Here is a 22,301-nt window from a genome sequence, read left to right on the forward strand (position 1 = left end):
CTCAAAAGGCTGAGAGGTTTCTCAACTTTTAGAGAAAAATACCTTTCTTCGTACTCACCACCACGATGAAACTTATGGGACATTACAAACTCATGATTTTGAATTGATGCCACGATATCCTGTGCTCGCAAATAAATGTCTGATACGTGATAAACTTTGAATATTTTTCACTTTTGACCAGATGGGCAAATTATAAATGATAGTTACATTGATTTTTGGCTCATTTCTGAAACTTTTATAAACTTTTACGTACTAATCATGTCTGTGGAGCTAAATTTAATTGCATTCTGGAGGAATTTATAGACTTGACTTCGTGCATCGTCCCTTTGAAAAGCAGAGGCATGTGTTTGTCATCTGCGGTTTTAGATAGAAAAGAGTAGAAAGAAAGGCATGGCATATCAGCCATAATTATGATCCGAAGATTGAAGTCTCAGATATCTTTGTTCCAGCACTCCAAGCATGCCTGTCCGAGGGAAAAAGAAATAGAGGAAAGGAGAGTTACAATATTCATTAAGAAAGTAACTTGGCTTTCTCCCTGTATGAAATTACAATAGAATCATCGAAAGGCCATGCATCGCCACGAGGAAAATATTAAAAAGTTGGAAAAAATAAATAAAAGTGAAACTATGCTTATATTACAAGCCTCTCAAAAGCTTACTCGGAGCACATTTCCCAACCTTGCCTGCCAGCCGACCTCTTCTCATTTCTCCCTTTATTTTTCTCATTTTCTTTTTTAAAAAGTTAAACGGCCACCAAAAACAAGTTCCTAGGTACAAGATCACCTACGCCCTATAAGAGAAAGGGGGTAGGATTCATGTGTATGCACGTTGATAACCTTTTCCCCCCTCCCTCTTCAATTTCCTCGATGTATTTATTAGATTTGGGAAAAAAATTGTTTAATTGTCTTGATAAGTCTCCCTCATCTTACATTCACACGAGAATTCAGCACAGAGATCTTAGCTCGCATTGCTTTTTATATACGAGAAAGAAGATCAAATTAATTATTTTAGAGGGGGGAAGAAGAAAGCACTTAATAATTGCTTTGAAATAATTGATTTTGTTTTTTAATTGGCTGTAAACAATAGCTTGGTGAAAGCAAGCAACCAAAACAGGCAGTCAATAGAAAGAAAAAAGGGGGGGGGGTTATTTCTAGCTCAATGTGGTGAGCATAATATTTAATTAATTATTGTAATCTTTTTTATTTGAAAAAAAAACCATATAAGATTTGTAACTAGACTTCGCAGAGAACATCTATACCAAACAATTCCGACAGGGTACTCGTTTTATCCTTAAGTATGGTTAATTATAGTGATTTGTATAAGGTTGAACAATTTGGAAGATTTTATCTCACTTGTCAAGTCAAGATCTTTACTTGGACTATAAGTTCGGCTTTTCGCATTAAATGTTCAATCTACCAGGCTTTTACCATATCTAATGAAATCTTTTTTTCTCTCTCCCATTGATTGATTTATTTTAATTTTTAAATTAAATTAATTGTTAAAAAAATAACTAAATGAGAATGACCATTCACTATGCAGGGATAAGTGGGTTGCACTGTTCATCTATAATGCAATTTTTACCTTTCCTAAAGCACATAAATGTACACTTGGGCCCTATACTTTTTATTTTTATTTTTTCATTTATGGCTCTCGTAGTTTTTATGTTTATATTTCGGTTATTAAATTCTATTTTCTCATGTTTTAATTTTTGAAAATTAAAAAAAATCTTTGAAAATGAAGAAAACATAGAAAGTTTTCCACTAGTCACATTACAATTATAAAAAAGATAGATTTTGGTGTTAACATTTAAAAAAATTATTTTGATTTATTTTGATTTTGAATTTTTATACTCATTAAAGCTTGTTATGGGGTTGGGAATGGGGTTATTTAAATTTCTACTTTATTTTTTTTTGTATGTTTTCATATTTAAACAAGTAAAAGTTCGGGTTAGGGATCCTAAAACTTAGACATTTAATTTTTCAATTATTGAAGATGAGAATAAAATCATGAAATCATATGATGGGTTTGACTATGGTGGCTCTTCCTGTTCTTTTTAATTTCTTAATATTAAAAAAATTATTTTCAATGAAAATAACTACAATAAAATTTTAAAATTCATAGGATGATACCGTATATTTCAAATAAGATTAGAGGTTTTTAACAGTAACAATAATAATTATTTTATGAATAATTATATATAAACTTGACATGCATATTTTTAAAAAAATTCATGAAATATATATTCAACAAGAATAAAATATTTAATTTTCATTGCAAAGTTTTTATTAATTTTTTATAAATTAATTATTCTTTTATTTTCACACACGACATAAGAATTATCAATGCATAATTTGTTTGTGTTTTATTAAAATATCATGTTATGAATAAATAATATATTTTTATATATTTTAAAAAATAAATATATAAACAAAGAAAAGCTATTTGCTCGACATGGTTGTGTCTCAATGGTTTGTTGAAAATCTTTTTCATGTAAAAGATGCATTGTTCCCTGTGTGGGCAGCGTATGAAAATAATTTTATCTTCATATATCATAACGAATGTTCTTTACAAATCAAGTAAAATGCCTGAAACACATTCGCTCAAAATTTGTTTTGTGATAAATAAACACTATTCATTGACTGAAATAGAAATACTATGCAGTTTAGCAAGAGAAATTAAGTTAGTAAAATCTAATTTATTTTCCAAAAGAAAAAGAAATGATTGTTAATTTCTTCTGCCACGTAATGAATAAAAGATCGAACTAGATGAACCCTTCTGATCGGCAACCCGGGTCCTTTTCAGGTAGGGTTTTATATCCATGCTTATAACAAGGTGACGTAGCTGTAGCAGCTCCATGGAGGAATAAAGATATATAGGGGCAAATTAAAAAAAAAGGGGTTTGTCATAATGCTATCTGCTAGCAATCTACTACTCCTCCACTTTTCCTCCTCAGGGAAGCAATTCTTTATGTTTCGATGGCCCATGTACAGGTCTCATTAATGCCAGAAGCAGAGAGAAAGACGTCTGGTGAGAATGGGGTTTGTTGAGTGCCAAGAAAAGACTCTTTTACTTGTACAGAGATCAGACAAAATGAAAGGTTTTAAGACAGGTCAAACAAAGTAAAACACCCCCAAAAGATTCTTCTTTACTATGCAGAGAAAATATAAAGTTGGAATATTATTATAGCTTCAATTGCTTGTCCAGTACTATAGATGCGGTTTAGCTTTCGTTGGATTTTATGTCTCCAGAAAAGGCTCGGACTCGCCAGCAGTATCAGAGAACTAAATATGTAGAGATCTGGGATTGTACTTTGTTTGCATAGGATGCAGGCTTGATGAGTGAAGCCATTGTTTCTGGGAAAACCAAACTCATGAATAATGATGATTCTGTCCATCTCTGTTTTTGAATTTTCAAACCATTCTCTTGAGATCGAGCAGATTTGGTTGTGTATGAGATATATATAATCACAGGTGCTGTCATGTTATTCAAAAAATGGTTGCCTGATCTGAGAAAAGAAAAAGAAAAAGATGCTGTGCCAGAAAAAGCTCCTTTATGGTGGAAGCATACTGCATGGTACCAAAACTGATACTATAATTTACGGTGTTTACATTGTAATTACTAGATATTTAAACGAGATAGACACAAATAACATTTTAAATGAGATAGACGGAGAAATTGATGGGTTTTTTTTAAATAATAAAAAAGAGTGGGAATACATATAATTTTTATTTTTCCATTTTTGTTTATTTATCTCCTATGCTGTAAATATTAAGTAATTATAGCTTTAACATTTTGGTAAGGTTTTTTGGGGTCATTTCTTGGTTTATAAACCCTAAAAAAAAATATAGTTTTGGTTATAGTTATGATTCATGATTTGGGTTTTGGTGGGATGATATGATGAATTCAAATTTTGATTTTTTTTTAATTTCTAAAACAGTTGTTTCAACCTCTTTTTTTAGGATAATTGATCTAAATAATATTATTTTCATAAAAGAAACATTACTTATTTTTTTTAATTTTATTCAAGTTTGAGTTGGAGAATTATTAGGTTGATCCACCGTGTTAATTTAGATTTATGATAATGTTTTTGATAACTGCAGCTTCTGTGATTAAATTCAGGTCAGAGTTACTTAAGAATGCGTTCGAAGAAGATTTTTTTATTTTTTTAAATTAATATTTTTATATTAAAAATATATATATTTTTAAAAATATTATTTTAATATATTTTTAAATAATTTCTTTTTTAGAAAACAAACAGCATTGTTATATCCTCTGTCTTCGAGAGCGCATTCTCTCCTTTCATTTTCACTTGGCAGTCACCCATCATTTACTGACTGAAACATCAAGTCAGCACACATCTGTTTCTGCTCCAGCCCTCTCCTCTCAAAGAGACAAAACTTAATGAGTACATCTTAAAATTAAAAATAAGAAGGAAAAAAACCCCCCACAAACACACACTTGCTTTCTTCCCCCCCTACCGCTCTTTTTATATAATGCCCCCCACTGAGCAATGTCTTAGCTGCCTCTCTCTCTTCTCTCTTCGCACACTCTCTCTCCTTCTAGGCTCTTTGCAATCAAGTGTGAAGCCATGCCTTATGTGTCAAGAGAAATAATGGCATTGCCTCTAGCTTTACTTATATGCTTTTTCATAGGAGTAGAGTCTAGTTTTTCACAGTTCGACAGAATCACTCAGTTACCTGGTCAACCTCCAGTCTGGTTCCAGCAGTATTCAGGTTATGTGACCGTTGATGAGAAAAAACAAAAAGCTCTCTTTTACTACTTTGCTGAAGCTGAACTAGACTGTGCTTCTAAGCCTCTTGTTCTCTGGCTAAATGGAGGTATAAAAATTCCAGCTTCTATCCCACTAATTCCATGGAAAAGATAAGAGTTTTCTGTTGGGCTTTGGTTCTCAATTTGTTACATTGTTGTTTGCAGGGCCAGGTTGCTCTTCCTTGGGAGTTGGGGCATTTTCTGAGAATGGACCGTTTAGGCCTAGTGGGCAGGTGTTGGTCAAGAACCAGTATAGCTGGAATAGAGGTGAACAAATTGCAAATGTTTATATTACAATATGAGATTGATTTTGTTCTTTGCATTAAACAATACACAACGTGCTGATCTTTGAGTAAATAATCATTTTATCGCAGAAGCCAATATGTTGTATTTGGAGACACCAATTGGAGTTGGGTTCTCTTACTCTGCTAATGCTTCTTCATATGAAGGTGTCAATGACAAGATCACTGGTATGTTTCCACCAAGTTCTTGATTCTTCTTTTTTTGTCTGTTAAGTATAATTGGTCTATCAAATCCATAATGTTTATATTGCTTTCTCATTTTTACGTTTAAATCTCGCTAAAGGGAAACAAAAACTTTCTATTCAAATTTTTTGGATTTGCACAAGAAACAGAATTTCTGCACCAAAGACTCAAAGTCAACTTCTTATCTTTCTTTTGTTGTCTCAATTTATTTCTCGCTCTGGGTTTTATTTCTTTTCTTCTTCTTGTTTTCTATTTTTTTAGTCATTTGAGGTTTTTGTAAGAATTTTGTTCTCATCTCACTATGCCATAGCACTATATAATATCTTTTTTTTGCTTTACAGATATGCTTATTTTTAAGTCGTTTACATTCTGAGTTGACAAAGGGTCACCTTTATAGACATTTTACCTCTCATTTTGAAGCTATTTTTGTTTTTGTTACCTATATAGCTAGGGACAATCTGGTGTTCCTGCAGAAATGGTTTGTCAATTTTCCACATTACAGAAACAGAAGTTTGTTCATTACAGGAGAAAGCTATGCTGGTATTATTTTCATGCTCAAGGCAAACTTTTTTTTTTTCAGTCAAAACAGGTTAGAAATAAATGGGGTTTAATCTTATACTTCAATCCTGTTCATGATTAGGTCACTATGTGCCCCAGCTGGCAGATCTCATGCTTCAATTCAACAGAAAGGAGAAACTGTTCAATCTGAAAGGAATTGCTGTGAGTAGTAATAAGAAAAATTTCTCCCTCCATTCTGTTAGTAATTCTTTTTTTTTTTTTATCGTTTGTATTTGTCAAACCAAATCTCCTTTTCTGTTAAAAGAGTTATTTTTTGTTTTTTATAATTCTATTATTCTTTTTTATTTTCAATTAATCAAGACCTATTAAATTGCAGATGGGGAATCCAGTTTTAGAGTACTCCACAGACTTCAATTCGAGGGCCGAGTTCTTCTGGTCTCATGGATTGATATCAGATACAACATACAAAATGTTCACTACAGTTTGTAACTACTCGCGATATGTAAGCGAATACTACAGAGGTTCAGTTTCTCCTCAATGTTCAAGAGTGATGAATCAAGTGACAAGAGAAACCAGTAGATTTGTTGACAAGTATGATGTTACCCTCGATGTCTGTATATCATCAGCTCTCTCACAGTCCAAAATCCTTAGCCCCCAGGTCAGCAAAATCTATCATTTTTCAACTGCAAAAATTGTCTGAGTTGACTCGCTAACTGTTCAATTTGTTCAATCTGATCAGCAACAACTTGGAGACAATATAGATGTATGTGTGGAAGATGAAACAGTTAACTATCTCAACAGGCCAGATGTGCAGAAGGCTCTCCATGCACGTCTTGTTGGAGTCCGCCGATGGGCTGTCTGCAGCAAGTAATTCTCTATCACAGTAATATGAATTTCAGTATGTTGTGCTAATGTGATAGCAGCCAACAAGAAACTTCCAATTTTAGAATTTCATGGAAAAATCAATGAGATGACAGAAGCATTTCTCGTTTATTTTTCTAAGGTGTTTGATAATTTTGCTCTCACTGTTCAGCATTCTTGATTACGAGCTCCTTGACTTGGAGATACCAACAATCAGTATTGTAGGAAGACTCATTAAGGCAGGAATCCCGGTCTTGGTTTATAGGTAACTCACCTATTACCTTGTCAGTCTGCTATATTCTGCTTGTGAAGTTGGAGAATGGAATTTAGTCAAGGTTGATTATAGAAATCATGAGACATTTCTTCCTAAAATACAGTGGAGACCAAGATTCTGTCATCCCGCTGACTGGAAGCCGAACACTAGTTCACGGACTGGCAGAGGAATTGGGACTGCAAACCACAGTGCCTTACCGAGTTTGGTTTGGAGGGCAGCAGGTAACTGTCACGTTTGAAGATTACAATTTAAGAATTTGCTAGTTATATATTTTAACTGGATAGTATTTGATTGGTTTTCTTAACTTCAGGTTGGTGGGTGGACTCAAGTTTATGGTAATATCCTATCCTTCGCCACCATTAGAGGAGCATCCCATGAAGCTCCATTTTCACAGCCTGAAAGATCGCTAGTTCTGTTCAAGGCATTCTTGGGAGGCCAGCCTCTACCAGAAGCTTTCTGATCTGCAGATCACTTCATTACAGGAAATACATATTCAATTGTAAGTAGACAAGGGATTGCTATTGCAAAAGGCAGTTCTCAATTGCCCGAGAATGAGAATTGCACTGGACTGTTTGTTTCTTTGGTTTTTTCCATGCTTTGGAAAGTGAGATTTTTGTAAAGAACTCGAGTAAAGAAAGAACCTGCCTTCTTGTGTTTTGAACTTGACTCTGCTAGCTTGTCAACCCAAAAATTGATCGAAGTTATTCTGAAACAATGGTTTTCTTGCACATAAAAATGCTTCCCTGCAGAATGAATATCTGCAGAATTTACATAGAACGGCATGATAAAGCAGTACACAATCCACGGATCAGGACCATAATACTACATGAAACTAGTCCAAAATGATGACCATGGAGGCTGTTTGATATACTTCATTCAACATGACAACAAAATTATCTGTAGTGTTTTCAACGGGAAATGGTACATCTACAGCAGGGGGGCGTCGAGCTGCATTTCCATACAAGCGGCAGTGCAAAGCTAGTAACTTCCTTTGAGCATTGTACTTAATAATTAATCGCACTTTATTGATGTTCCTTTTATAAATGACTGTGCTCTGAGGTATGGACTATCTGTTCAGAGAGAGGCCCCATGCATTTAATTATGAAAAACAAGGATTTCTTCCAAATAATTAAAACATGCCCTACAATCTGGTGGCTGCTATGATAGCTTCAATTTCTTACGAAAAAGCAAATAAAATATTTTTACATAAATAATTCAGTGAAAGATAATAAATTTGATCCAATAAAGTTGCGTAAAGAAAAAATCTTACAGCTAGCATGTAAGAAAAGATTAAAAACAAGTTGCGGATGTAGAAACATGATAATCTAAACACTGATTTTATCCATGAGAAGGGCGGTGATTCTGCTACATGTACAAATTACATGCTTCAAGTCAGGATGGGATCTTGAATTTAAGAATTCATGGGCGAGTAGGTTGATGATCAATTATGCTAATAATTATATATGTATATTACTAAAACTTAATGCTTTCATGTACGTATTGATCTTGGTATGCTCACTAACATATTTTAGTTAATAAAAGAATATAAATGTTTGCATCCCTTTATTTCTATTTTTTTTTTCAAGTTAACCTTTAGTTTAAATGTTTTATCTTGTAATATGAAATATTTATTAAAATATATGTAAAAATAAATATAAAAAAAAGTCACAATAACTACAAATAAAACTGAAAAAAAATTGAGAGGTTCGATGTAAATTAAAATATTTGATCTTGTAATATGAAACATTTACTAGTTGTATTTAATGAATTTATTGATTAAAATTATTTTTTTTCAATCAAACAATAATAAAAATAAACATATATATGAAATTAATTGAATAAAATAAAATAAAAACAAAAAAATATATTATGTAAAACTGCATATATTATAAATATTATTTAAAATAAATATTTTTTGAAATTACCGTCGACACACATTATATAAGAAAAAAAAGGATACAAAGGCTCTTTCAAAGGCACAGTGAAATGATAGATTTAGCCATAAAAAAACATTGCATATGCCATCTAAAAATGCCATCTAAAAAGCACATATAGCGCACACAACTTTTTGAATATTTATATTAATTATTCAAAATAAAAGGATCAAAATTCCATCTATTAGTGTGAAATTATATATATATAAAATATTGTGAAAGGATGAAAAATCTCTTAAACACGATTTATTTATTCTTCAATTTAAGAACAAAAATGTTTTTTTTACTATTTAAAAAAAATAAAAAGACAAAAATACCCTTAGTAACAGTTTTAGATTTTTTTTTACTTGGAGAACCATTTACTCATTTTCCTGTTTTTAAAATGTTAAAATGGTACATATACCTTTTATGAATTTTTTAATGTTCATAAATTATTTGGAAAGACTAAATTACCCTAACCCAAAAGATTTAAATTTTTTCTTCAAAGAACAAAAATATAATTTCACTATAACAATGAGGCAATAAATAGTTTTTTTTTTGTGTTTATATCTATAATGATTTCCCTACGTGTTTAGAGTTTTGGTAATGCAATATCAAATCTTTAATATAATTATTGTGGGAAATCTAATTAGTAGTATTTTGATCTATCTAAATAACAAAACTAGATTATAGATGGAATATAATTGACAATTTATGGAATAAGAATAACATTATTGAATTATATCACTTTTATTGCATGATGCACGTCGATAGTTCGGCTTAGATGCTCAGGTTTTAGATCACCAGCTATCTCATCCTGGAAAAAAGATGTTCGAAATTTCAAAACCGGTCCAAGATTTTGCTATCTCATTTCGTTCTAGAAGAAGCATTTCGAGGCAATGCCTCTAGAGAAAGCAAAGCACTTGGATAGTCTGGCCAAGTGCACTCGTACGTGGGGCATCACCTTTTTTTCTGCCTACTCTTTGGTCTCACTTTCAAACTCCCACTCCCACTTGAGAGGAGAAAAAGGGTCCCAAGTAACTGCTGCGTGAAGAGTTAGAACTCGGCACAATTCACCATTTCTTTGCTCTTCCTTTTATTTCTTTATTTTCTTTTCTCATTAAATCATAGCTTGATTCCTTAAATAGGGCAAATAACTCTCCTGGTAAAGTTATATTCTATCAAGAAGATAATATTGCAAAAGCATCCTCATTAATGAGATTTCCAATCTACTTGTGATCTTCTTTTTTATTATACTATCACACTAAGATAGTTCTTCGGAAAAGCAATCATGGATTTGCTTGGCCTCATAAGTAAACGTCCTAGCTCTGCCAGACTCCCATTGTTTACAGTAATGACTATTTGCCACTTCCACTGCTGATCATCTACCAACAAAAAAAGAAGAAAAAAAGAGTAAAAACCAATGCAAAATTGGCATTGATTACAAATATCAACGAATTTTCCGAACAATAATAATGCCCTTAATCCGTGACTGTAGTTGCAAACCTGCTCGTAGAATGCTGGGAAACTACAACTGGGGCTTCAACCTGCATTTTTAAGCAACTGAACTCTAAAGCTAGTATTGGTTTTGATAACATCACAGATATGGTCAAGTTCCGTCTCTCATGCTCACTCAATGACTCTTCAGCGTCTTGCTTTGATGTTAGAGATGGCCTTGATACTTTTGCTGCCCGCACTGCTCGTACTCTATCAGAAAAATTGTGCAATCAAAATGTGTCCATTCGAAATCAAAAACACTGGTGTCATCTTCACAGATTTTTTGCCGTGAACTTTTTCTACAGATGAAGCGATCCTTTTTTTATACTCAAAGGAGTTGTGTGAGAAAATCTCGTATTCAACAGAGGCCAATCAATGTATGGAACAAGATGCTCTGGAGTTCTCCATTCTTTTAAAGCAAACATGAGTGATTACTTTTTAGGATGATCAGAGCAACTGGAATCCAGTTGTGTTCGATTACAAGTATGCTTTTGTTGTTACTAGAGGAGGACCTACTCAGCCAAATTCTGTTCTCTCTCCAAAGCATATCTAAAATATAAGTTTAACTAGTGCAAGAGTATCAATGTATACCTGCATTCAATATTGCAAGAATATTTCAAAAGGCTTGGGTTATACTCTGTACGTCCACTGCAATTTCACAGCATATAGAAGCTATCAGATGACATACTCATAGCGCATGGCATGGCGATTTTTAAACGCCAGTTCAGATGAATATTTACCTGAAACTTGGTAGCGACATTTTTATTGCTGGCCCCTTCCATTTGTCGAATTTCATCCCTGGAACTACCATCAATAAGTCCATAACCAAGACAAGAAATAATCAATCACAAAAATCATAGTAAAAACTAAAATATAAGAAAACCAAAGAACGGGGATATCAGTTATGCGAGGACAGTGAATCCCCTTTCGTATTGGGTCAAGCTCTGGGAGCAAGTAAGCTTCCAAGAGGACATACAAGCTCTTATACATAGAACTCCACAGCCAACCAGAGAGAAATGATGTTATTTATGAGCTTTCCTAGGAGGAACTCAAAAACTTGGTGATGAGAATAATGTTGCCTGACAAGAAGTGGTTAATATCCTAGTTGTGTCATTGTCTGCATTGATGCTTCTATAAGCCAGGGCCATTTTCCTGAACCTCTTAATGTGAGCAGAAGCTATCTACGGATAGGGTCAAACTAGCAAGCTAGCAAAACGACTGAACAGAGAAAACCAGCCCATGCCAAGATTACATCACTTAGAAGAAGCCTACAAGCTTACAACAGGCACCAGATTCAATCTACGTAGGTCAGAAACAGTCACTTGTATGATACATCCACGTGAACACAACTGAAAGATAAACAATTCTTCACGCTACAGCAAAGATCGAGCAAGTGCCTCCAACTTGACAAGAAAAATTAAGAAGGTTTTAAAAACTTATGGCATTGACAGGAACTTCGAGCAAAAAGGGTTGTTTATGGAAAAATACCTACTTGTACTAAAAACAGCCAATTATAATTTTGGCTGTAGCTAGAAATAATTATTACGGCAGCATACTCACCAACAGCCGTAAGGTTGACGTTGCAGATATCAGTTGTGGAACGATCATTAGTTTCAGTTACTAGAACATCCATGCAGCTCTTTGTACTAGAACTTGCCGTGCCCAAACCAATCTTGTCAAGAAAGCCACTAAATTTGCTCTTTCTTTGCCTTGGAATTGCTGTGATTTTCTGTTTCAAAAGAGCAAATTATAAACATAAAACAAGTTTCGCATTTGCTGAAATATTGATGTAAACTTCTCATGGAGTTTGCAGTGGTTCTTGCATTACTTTGATTAAAGTGAAGGTATAACCATGATCCATCGTAGAAGATAATGTATGGCACAACTGAATGCTTTCCTACATAGGGGGATAGCACCGTTCTAAGCAGTATAATTTAACGAGGCATTATTTCAAGTATAATACACAGTCATCAACTAGCATACACACCGGATGATTAGCACAGAGCTATCAACTGTTCAAAATTATGAAATTTTCTGCATACTAAGAAGGATTTTTAAAATTAAATAAAATTCACTAGAGCAAGAAGCAATTTTTTTTTTCTAATTTTCTTTGTTCTTTTACATTGAAAATGAAAGTATAACTGCAGAAAATATGTACACAGAACAAGAATCACCTTGGAAAACTTGGCAACTTGACTGGGAAGCCCTACCTCCTGCAAGAGAACGTGAAAGAAAGATTAGAGATATGACAAAACTTTCTTTCAATTTCCAGCAGCTAAGTGGCAAAGAAGCACCATGATCATGCATAATGTCCCAACATCAACTCACCAGGGCTTCGTCAGTTATAGCTTTAGGGAATATGCAAGCAGCCGAGTTTTATCTTCTACGTGCACACAAAAACTAAAGATTTTTTTTTTTTCAAAAACCATGCAAATCAAACAATAACACAAAATAAAAGGGATACAAAAACTTGAAGCGGTTCGGCAAATCTTCTTCTATAAAAACTTTGCTAGCAAATATTGGAGATTATATCCACGAATCCAGCACACACAAATATGTCACTATACAAAACTCGGTTACACCCAAGAAAATTCTCACAAAAAATATGCCATTCTTATTGATTTCTTCACAGCCTGCACAAAAACAACACCGCTAGTGTTACCATATATATATATATATACACAACTACAACTCTTAATATTAACTATCAAAAAAATATCTTATTATAGGCTCCTTGTATAGCAAAATAACCTTCTATATAGACTTCTTATATGGAAAAATAACCTGCAATGTATAAGAGGCTTTTTTATGCCGAGTGCAGAGAAAGGGAGAACATTTTGCAAAGTTAATAAATTGATTAACTCTCTTGGTACTCTAGTTTTGGCTTGAATATATTAACATGGTATCGGAGCTTCTTCCAAATCCTTTCTTGCCTCTGTCTTGAATTTTTCTTTAGCTTTTGCTGTTGTTGCCTTGCTCATCTTGGACCCATCCTTTTCATATTACTCCCGGTGGAAATTATGCAAGCAAGCGAGAAGGAGTGGTTGTTGGATCCTTATTTCCAACTTTGTGTTATTCTTGTTTTCTCTACTACTATTCTTGATAGTTTTTGTTTTCAAAATCTATAAATCTATTGTGCTTCTCTGGTGTTATTCTTGGTAGCTTCAAATCTTCCTTCTTTAGTGGTGTTCTCGGTAATTTTAGAATCATTCTTCTTCGTTTCAGATATTGGGTTTCTAGCGCAACTCTTGGCTATTTCAGATCTTAGTTTTCTGTTGTTATTCTCAGTAGTTTCAAATCAGTCTTTTTGCTACTATTCTTTGCAACTCTTAGCTTCAGAATCTAGTGTGTATTCCTTTTGCATTGCACTAATTCCCTGTCAGTTGCATTTTCAAAATCTATTTCTTTTCAGCTTCATCATGTCTTCCGATAAGCTAGACATGTTTCATATCCGTCTTAATGAGAAAATTATTCTGCTTGGGAGTTTCAATTTCAATTATTAGTTTAAGGGAAAGAACTATGAGGGCATATTAATAGGAGTAATCCTACAACTCAGATGTCGATGCTTTATCTGGATGGGAAATCATGGATGCTCGGGTTATGACCTAGATCCTTAGCTCAATAAAATCTCATCTTGTTTTCAATTTGAGACCTTATAAAACTACTGCTGCTATGTGGAATTATCTAAATAAGATTTATATGTGAAATTATCTAAATAAGATTTATAATCAGGATAACACAGCTAGCTTTGTGTTTTTAATTAGAGTATGAGATGGCTAACTTCACACAAGAAAGTCTCTCTATTGAAGAATACTTTTCCGGTTTTCAAAATCTTTGGACTAATTATTTATATATTGTTTATACTAATGTTCCTACTGCAGCTCTCTTTGTTGTTCAAGCAGTACACGACACAAGCAAAAAAGATCAATTCTTGATGAAGCTCCGTTCTAATTTTCAAACTGCACGCTCTAATCTGATGAATCATCATCCTGTACCATCTTTAGATGCCTGTTTGAATGAACTTCTTCGTAAAGAGCAGCGTATTATAACTCAGGCAGTTATGGAACATAGGGCAAGTGTACCTGTTTCTGTGGTTTATGCAGCACATGGGAGAAATATGTTGTCCAATGTTTTAGTTGTAAAGATTTTGGTCATATTGCTCAGGATTGCCACAAGAAATTCTGCAACTACATAAGAAACATGGTCATATCATCTTTGCTTGTCCCATTCAACCTGAAAGGAAACAAGGAATTGCTTATCATGCCTCCATTGGTGCCTCTGGTTCTGTTGCATTACCTATTGCCTCACCTGTTGTTCCTATCCCTACTCCTATAGGCTTAGCAAACTCGAATATACTCACTTCTGAAATGGTACAACAAATGATCATTTCTGTTTTTGGGTTCTCAGGTAATTATAAACTTATTTTTAAGCCATAATATTTAGACTTTGGTGCCTCTAACCACATGACTAATACTATCATTCCTTTTTTCAATGTTAGAAATTATGATGGAAATATGAAAATTAGTACCGCTGATGGCAATTCTCTACCTATCAGTGTTGTTGGTGATCTTTCTCCTTCCTTAATTGATGTTTTTATGTCTCCTGACCTCTCCACAAATCTTATTCTTGTTGTTCAATTGGTTGATAATAATTGTGATGCTCATTTCTCCCATTCTGATTGCGTTGTACAAGATCAAATGTCAAGGAAGATGATCACAAAGAGGCTTAAAGTGGGACGACTCTTTCCTCTTCATATTTCTCGTTCCACCAGTATTTCTAGTTTTCCTTGACTTTTCTTTGCATGTACTTTTATTGGTTTTGAAAATAAGAGATGACATAAAAGTCTAGTCTATCCAAACTCTAATGCACTTCGCACTTTGATTAATTCTGAATTATTGGGACATAAAACATGTTTTTCTCTTGATTTTTCTTTTGGTTGTACATCATGCAAACTTGGAAAAAGTAAAGTTTTACCTTTTCCTCATCATGCATCTCATACCTCTAAATTTTTTGATATTATTCATAGTGATGTTTGGGGGATTGCACCTGTTGTTTTTCATGCTCATTATAAATACTCTGTTTTTATTAATGACTTTAGTTGTTTTACATAGTTTTACTTCCTCCAAATTAAAGCTGAAGTTTTTTCAATTTTTAAGCTATTTCTTGCACTTCTTGAAACTCAATTTTTTTACTAGAATCAAAGTCTTGCACTATGATTGTGATGGTGAATACATGTCTAATGAGTTTCAAGGCTTTCTTCAAAGCAAAGAAATCATTTCTCAATGTTCTTGTCCTTCGACACCACAACAAAATGGTATAGTTTAGAGAAAAAAATCATCACCTTATTGATGTAGTAAGAACTCTTTTACTTGAATCATCTGTTCTTTCTCATTTTTGGTGTAAAGCTCTTTCTACTTCAGTTCATTTGATTAATCATTGACCTTCTCCTATATTAAATAATGTTTTCCCTTTCTTTAAGTTATTTGATCATTCTCCTTTACATTCTGTCTTTGTATATTTGGTTGTGTTTGTTTTGCGCATCTCCCTACTCATGAACGACATAAACTTATTACTCAATCTATTAAGTGTGTTTTTCTTGGTTATGCTATCCGTCAAAAGGGTTATGTTTGTTATGATCCTTATGTTTGTCGTATACGAGTTTCTAAGAATGTGATTTTCTTTGAAAATAAATATTTCTTTCCATCTTATGTTGAATTGCCATCTGTATCTTTACCTCTTTTGCATAGTTTTCTGATTCCACAACAATGGTGGAAAGGTTTAGACCTGGTTTTATTTATGAAAGAAATTATCGACATAAGTATGATTCCATTTTGCTTGTGCTCTTTTCCGATCTTGACCTGGTGCCTGATCCTGCTCCTATTTCTACCACTCTTCGTTGGTTTACTTATTTTTCGCAACCCCATGATTGGTATGGATTTTTCACTCTTGTCTCTCTTGTCACTAGTTTATCCACTATTTTCATGTCCTTTTGTTACATATAGGTCATAGAATATTCATGTTGACAAAATGCAATGCAAGCAGAACTTCAAGCACTTGAGGGGAATCATACTTAGGATATTGTTCATTATCCTTCTACAGTCAAACCTATTAGGAGTAAATGGATCTTCTCTATGAAACTACGTTCTGATGGGTTTTTAGAATGTTACAAAACTCGCCTCGTAGCTCTAGGTAACAAGTAGGAATATGGGGTTAACTATGAAGAGATATTTTCTCCTGTTGCCAAAATGACCACGGTTCTAATCATCTTAGCTATTGCTGCTTCACAGTCATGGCAACTGCATCAAATGGATGCGAAGAATGCCTTTCTTCATAGTGATCTCCATGAAGAAATTTACATGAAGCTCCCCTATAGTATGATTACTTCTTCTCCTTACAATATTTGTAAACTAAAATGTTCTTTGTATGGGCTCAAACAGGCTCCCCAAGCTTGGTTTGAGAAGTTTCACAATACAATTTTTTTCATTCAGTTTTACACAAAGTTAGTGTATGATCCTTCTCTCTTCTTCCACACATTTATGTCAGGTATAGTCCTTCTCTTAATTTATATGGATGATGTTATCATTATTGGCATTGACTGTGGTTTGATTACTGAGCTTCAGTAGCAATTACATACAACTTTCCATATGAAAGATCTTGGCCAGCTCACATACTTTTTAGGATTAGAAGTTCATCACCAACCTAATAGTATTTTCGTGAATCAACATAAGTATATTAAAGATCTTATCACCTTGGCTAGTTTAGAGGACACTTCTTCTGTTGATACTCCTATGGAAGTAAATTTCAAATACAAAAAAGATGAAGGAGATTTGCTGGATGATCCTACTCTTTATAGGAGCTTGATTGAAAGTCTTATATACTTGACCACTACTTGACTTGATATATCCTATGTTGTCCATCAAGTTAGTCAGTTTATGTCTTCTCCTTTGTATCTCCATCTTGCTGCAATTCGACACATTGTTCGCTATCTTTGAGGCTCACCTAATCGTGGGTTGTTTTTCCCTATCAGCTCCTCTCTTCAACTTGTTGCCTATAATGATGCTGATTGGTCTGAGTGTCTAGATACACGTCAATCAACTATGAGCTGGTGTATGTTTTTAGATAATGCCTTAATTTCTTGAAAATGTAAGAAACAAGATCGTGTTTCTAAATCCTCCATTGAGGCTGAGTATCGTGTCATGTCTACTACTTGTTCTGAAATTGTATAGTTATGCAGTCTTTTCGAAGAGTTTAGGTTTCCTCAGGTCACCTCTACCCCACTTCATGATGATAATACTAGTGCTACTCAAATTGCCACTAATCCTGTTTTTCATAAACGCACCAAATATATTGGGGTTGATTGTCATTATATTTGCAACACGTTGGAAAATCAGGTGATATTTCTTCCTCATATATCCTCCGATCTCTAAATAGCTGATGTCTTAACTAAAGCTATGACTTGACAACGACATCAATTTCTTGTTGGCAAATTATTGTTGGTTGACTTACCAGCATCAATCAATTTAAGGGGGATGTTTATGCATATAATTAGGACTTTAAATATTAACTATCAAAGATTATCTTATCATATACTCATTCTATAGCAAAATAACCTTCTATATAGACTCCTTGTATGGCAAAATAACCTGCAATGTATAAAAGGCTTCTTTCTGCTGAGTGCAGAGAAAGGGAGAACATTCTGCAAAGTTAATAAATTGATTAACTCTCTTGGTACTCTAGTTTTGGCTTGAATATATTAACAGCTAGGACTATATAAATAACCTCGTGACTTCCTCATTTCTAGCGTGCACTTGCACATACACGTAGAGAGAGGGAGAGGGATAGGGGTAGGTTGCTACAAAATCAATACTAACTAGAAAAGGTTTTACTTTCCAAATTAGAACAATTGTTTATTTTCTCTTTTTACAAAGATTCCATTGTTCAATTTAAGCCATATTTTAACAAATCTACACCTTCGCTTGTATCTTGCAAGTTTCTTCACGTGAAAATCTTCTTTAGTACCATTAACCATCAAAGCAAAACTAACTCTCTGCTTGGATGCAATTGAACATTAATCATTGTCAAATCACCACAGCTAAGCATCTATAACCACGAGAATCAAGTTGTTTAATTGGAATTCAACTCTTTTAAGTTTTGGTACGTGCAAACATCTTTATTGTACCATCATGCATCTTAATTTTAACACTGCCAATCCCAGTAACTTCACTTCCTTACCATCTACTAGTGCTACAGAATCTCCATCATATTCTTTAATTAAAGATATCAAACCATTCTTTCTTCAAACAAATATGAACGATGCATGCAGAATCTAAAATTCATGAATTTTTCAAAACTTCCGCACCTTTGTGAACCATGAGAACATCATCATCGATCATTACTCTCATCTTTCATGGCAATCGCAGCATCTCTTACTTTTTGTGACCTTGCTTCAATTTTCATAGGTCGGCTTTCATCTTCTCACCGTGATACTGAATATATTCATGACAATAAAGGAATTCCTATGATCTATTATTGATCTTGAACTCAATCTATGTTTCCTCTATTAAAATTGATCCCTGGAGATGTATCTCTACTATGATCAGAATGTGCAACAAGATCACCACATTCAATGTCACCACCCCCATTAATATGCTTGTCAATTTTTTCTTCGAACTACAAAGCTACTTTAACTTCCTTGACTGAAATTATATCTCAACAAGATAAAAAAAGCGTCTCTAAGATACATGTTTGAATCTGGCAGGGAGCACAACAATACAAGGACTTCATCTTCCCTTTCAACCGTAACATTAATTGACCTCAAATCCACAACAATAGAATTAAATTCATCAAGATAAGTTTTAATTGATGCACCTTCTTCCATCCATAACATAAACGAACAGTGTTTCAAATACAAATTATTTGTAAGGGATTTCATCATGCATAAAGACTCCAACTTAAGCCGTAAACTAGTAGCAATCTTTTCACTATAAACCTCATCAAATAAACAAATATGGGTAGTTGGCAAGGCTCTTTCGTCCATATCTATCCTTTGGTCATCCATCATCTTTGTAGGCATTTTCTCCATACCTAGTAATGACTTTTGCAACCTTTGTTGTGTCACACGCATCTACATTTGTCATAATTCAAAAAGTTTCCTTCCTTAATTAGGACACTTGTTTTTTTCCCTTTTCAACAAGAATCTCATCATGTAATTTGAATTGTATTTTTACTAAAAGAAAGAGCAATTTGCATCCAAATGTCTATCTTGCATTTAATTATTTTTTGTTCCTTTTGGCCTCAAAGATGTGTCAATGCTCTTAATGCATTGACAAGAATCTCATCATTCAATTTGAATTGTATTTTTACAAAAAGAAAGAGCAATTTGCATTCAAATGTCTATCTTGCATTTAATTATTTTTTTGGCCTCAAAGATGTGTCAATGCTCTTAATGCATTGACAAGAATCTCATCATTCAATTTGAACTTTATTTTTACTAAAAGAAAGAGCAATTTGCATCCAAATGTCTATCTTGCATTTAATTATTTTTGGTTCCTTTTGGCCTCAAAGATGTGTCAATGTTGTTAATGCAATTTCTTTCGAATTGCATATCATCTCACCCTAGCAAATAGAGACCAGCATCTTTCAATCTATTCAAACAGTATGGCCATAAGTTAACGGAATTCATTTATATTAAAATATTAAAATTCATAATTCCATAAGAAATTTGTTGACCTCCCACCTTTCGTCCATGATCACAAGCATCACCACTGTTTACGAGCACCCTGGCTGCCCATCTGTCGAGACAAGAAAAAAGAGGGCTTCTAAAATAGTTTAAATTGCGTTGATAGTTTCTAATATATGATGTCAAAGACTTGAAACAATCTTAGAAATGTGAAAAAGCAAACTGCTAATATCTTGAATCGTCTTTAGGCCCATTGTATCGAAAACCAGGTGCTTCGGTTCAGCTTGAAAAACATGTCTTTGGGATGCTATCTGAACAGAGTACAGCAACTTGACCAGTTGCTCAGGCAACTTGACGAAAAAATATACAACAATTATGATGCCTTTAGTTGATTCCTCTAATAATAATATTGTTAAGACACTACAGGGGACATGCATGTTTCAAAGTTGACCGGCCCAGTATAGCTCAAAAGGTTGTTATGATTGCCTTTATGGAACTGAGATGGAAAAACCAAAATCAAGATTCATCTGCTCTGGGCCTTGCAACTTTTTTATAAGCACAAAAAGATTCCTTGTCCACAATCACTTACAGTATATTATTAAGAACAAGAAGGGATGGGATGCTAAACTTACGCACAAGATGTTGGGGGGTTCCACACTGTTCCTGCAATCACCACAAGCTGCAGAAAGGGGGGAAACCAAAAGAAAAGAAAATTAAAACTTTCTTTCATTTCTGCCGGTGCTCAATGAATCAACCAAGTGCCCACAACTTTTTCCTTCTAACTCATTGAGTCATGCCATGGATGAAATGTATGACCATAAAACGGGATCAATAAGTTTCTTAAGCAAACAGTTGTGAAGATCATAGAACCTCATCAAAAACCCCAGCTGGACTGTCTTCATAGCTAGCGAGAAAAAAACCTCCAAGAGTGTATCTGCAGTGCAGACATGTGAATTAACAGTGAAAATTGGAAATCTTGAAACCCAACACTTTCCCTTTAAAGTTCAAACAACATTTACAACAAACAAACATTACCCAAATGCTTCAACTAATCTGAACTCTTTCGGAATGAATGCTCGAGCAGTTTCGGATTTAACAAGATGAAGCTGGTATAAGGCACTGAAATGGGGATCACACCTTTCATTAAACAATATTTATAAATGGGAATGATGTAAATCATACCAGTCACAGAAATTGACCAAAAAAAAACTAAATTAAGACTTGCTGGATACGTGCCTGCCTTTAAATAGCCAAGGAGGCTTGCCATAGCCTGAGGAACATTTTGTTTCTGCAACTTCCATGATTCAGATAGGCTCAAAACAGCCAAGATTTGGAGATGCCAATAGTCTAATTGAACTGCATGAAAAATACGGCCAACCGAATTTAACGAAGTTGTATTGTTTAATTTTATTGAAATGAAATTCTAAAAACCGTAAAAAATCCGAATAGGAATAGGATTACATTTCCCTGAGTATCATAGCATATAATGATTGAAGACAAGTCATTAGATACATGGAAAACAGAGACATGCAAACTGTCGAAATGTTAAACAGAAAACATACTTGTTTCCTTGCTTTTTGGACAAAACAGGTCTCAATGAGCATACTAAAGCAGCTAAATCTTTCCACCACCTTTAAATGGCATTTGCTTTTTTATGTTCATCTTTTATCAACCTCCATATTACATCAAAATTCACGAGACTATTCGAATTTGAGAGATAACTGATGTTTCAACATTAGCAATTCAGTAAAAGAACATGCATACATACTAAAAAAGAAAACTGTAATCACCCAAAACAAATAAGCATACTAAATAAATAAAGGGAAGAAAAAAATAAAGAGACGCAGAGTAAGTAAAACCCACCTTCCCTTTACTTGATGAAGTGTCAAGAGTGGAGAGGAAAGACAGAGTGTCTAGCTTAGTGCTTACAGGCAGCTAGCTAGGATTTCAGTGCAAATGGCGTGCGAGAGTGTGAGAAGGACAGGGTATGGGGTAAGCAATCAGCAGTACGAACAGAAGTGGATAGGATTTTATCCATTCATTAATAATGAGCTTTAAGGCGCCAACTGAATTTAACAATACCATGCCATCATCCGTCTCTGTTTTAACTCGACCACTAGTTTCTTTTGTTTGTTTCTTTCGTTAAATTTATGGTGTATTGTTCTTCTTCCTTTCTCCATCCAATAACTGTTTCTTCGATTGCTTTCACGGTATAATAATGACGCCAGCAGCCATGTGGGTTCATGTCTTTTATGCATAAAAAGGCTGCTTAAACATCTAACTACAAAACATCTTGCAACTCTG

At 33.9% G+C, this 22,301-nt stretch overlaps 2 protein-coding genes and 1 long non-coding RNA gene across 6 annotated transcripts; 2 read left to right on the forward strand and 1 right to left on the reverse strand.

The window, feature by feature from the left end:
- Nucleotides 1–4,334: 4,334 nt before the first annotated feature.
- LOC105123086 (serine carboxypeptidase-like 45) lies at nt 4,335–7,623 on the forward strand. Its single transcript, XM_011022558.1, has 10 exons — nt 4,335–4,837; nt 4,935–5,036; nt 5,144–5,239; nt 5,702–5,794; nt 5,895–5,974; nt 6,150–6,431; nt 6,513–6,640; nt 6,807–6,899; nt 7,012–7,129; nt 7,219–7,623. The coding sequence occupies exons 1-10, from the start codon at nt 4,588–4,590 to the stop codon at nt 7,366–7,368; spliced, it is 1,392 nt and encodes a 463-aa protein (XP_011020860.1). The 5' UTR covers nt 4,335–4,587; the 3' UTR covers nt 7,369–7,623.
- A 2,410-nt stretch (nt 7,624–10,033) lies between these two features.
- On the reverse strand, nt 10,034–22,090 carry LOC105123089 (uncharacterized). Of its 4 annotated transcripts, none has more exons than XM_011022564.1 (12): nt 21,861–22,086; nt 21,234–21,353; nt 21,033–21,116; nt 20,868–20,931; nt 20,630–20,676; nt 20,055–20,109; nt 12,493–12,531; nt 11,879–12,047; nt 11,059–11,122; nt 10,910–10,966; nt 10,328–10,528; nt 10,034–10,206 (listed from the first exon to the last, which is right to left on the reverse strand). In XM_011022564.1, the coding sequence occupies exons 2-12, from the start codon at nt 21,296–21,298 to the stop codon at nt 10,203–10,205; spliced, it is 849 nt and encodes a 282-aa protein (XP_011020866.1). In that variant the 5' UTR covers nt 21,299–21,353; nt 21,861–22,086; the 3' UTR covers nt 10,034–10,202. The 4 variants fall into 4 exon arrangements, with proteins under 4 accessions (XP_011020866.1, XP_011020864.1, XP_011020865.1 ...); XM_011022562.1 differs by adding an exon at nt 21,560–21,718 and having other exon boundaries at nt 10,040–10,528; nt 21,861–22,087; XM_011022563.1 differs by having other exon boundaries at nt 10,040–10,528; nt 11,059–11,116; nt 21,861–22,090.
- LOC105123088 (uncharacterized) lies at nt 18,706–20,122 on the forward strand. Its single transcript, XR_841798.1, has 2 exons — nt 18,706–18,939; nt 20,055–20,122. It is a non-coding gene; the product is annotated as an uncharacterized LOC105123088 (long non-coding RNA).
- Nucleotides 22,091–22,301: the final 211 nt, after the last annotated feature.

This window comes from Populus euphratica, unplaced genomic scaffold, assembly GCF_000495115.2.
Source record: "Populus euphratica unplaced genomic scaffold, PopEup_1.0 scaffold8.1, whole genome shotgun sequence".
NCBI lineage: Eukaryota > Viridiplantae > Streptophyta > Magnoliopsida > Malpighiales > Salicaceae > Populus > Populus euphratica.

Bases quoted from the DNA above. Each gene is read 5' to 3' on its own strand.
- LOC105123086 (XM_011022558.1), top strand. From the start codon at position 4,588: ATGCCTTATGTGTCAAGAGAAATAATGGCATTGCCTCTAGCTTTACTT. The intron at 4,838-4,934 runs GTATAAAAATTC...TGTTGTTTGCAG, and splicing joins TGTTCTCTGGCTAAATGGAG to GGCCAGGTTGCTCTTCCTTG. The intron at 6,432-6,512 runs GTCAGCAAAATC...CAATCTGATCAG, and splicing joins CCAAAATCCTTAGCCCCCAG to CAACAACTTGGAGACAATAT.
- LOC105123089 (XM_011022562.1), bottom strand. From the start codon at position 21,298: ATGGAAGTTGCAGAAACAAAATGTTCCTCAGGCTATGGCAAGCCTCCT. The intron at 10,967-11,058 runs GTAAATATTCAT...GTGAAATTGCAG, and splicing joins ATGTCGCTACCAAGTTTCAG to TGGACGTACAGAGTATAACC. The intron at 10,529-10,909 runs GTATACATTGAT...TTTTTCTGATAG, and splicing joins TCTTGCAATATTGAATGCAG to AGTACGAGCAGTGCGGGCAG.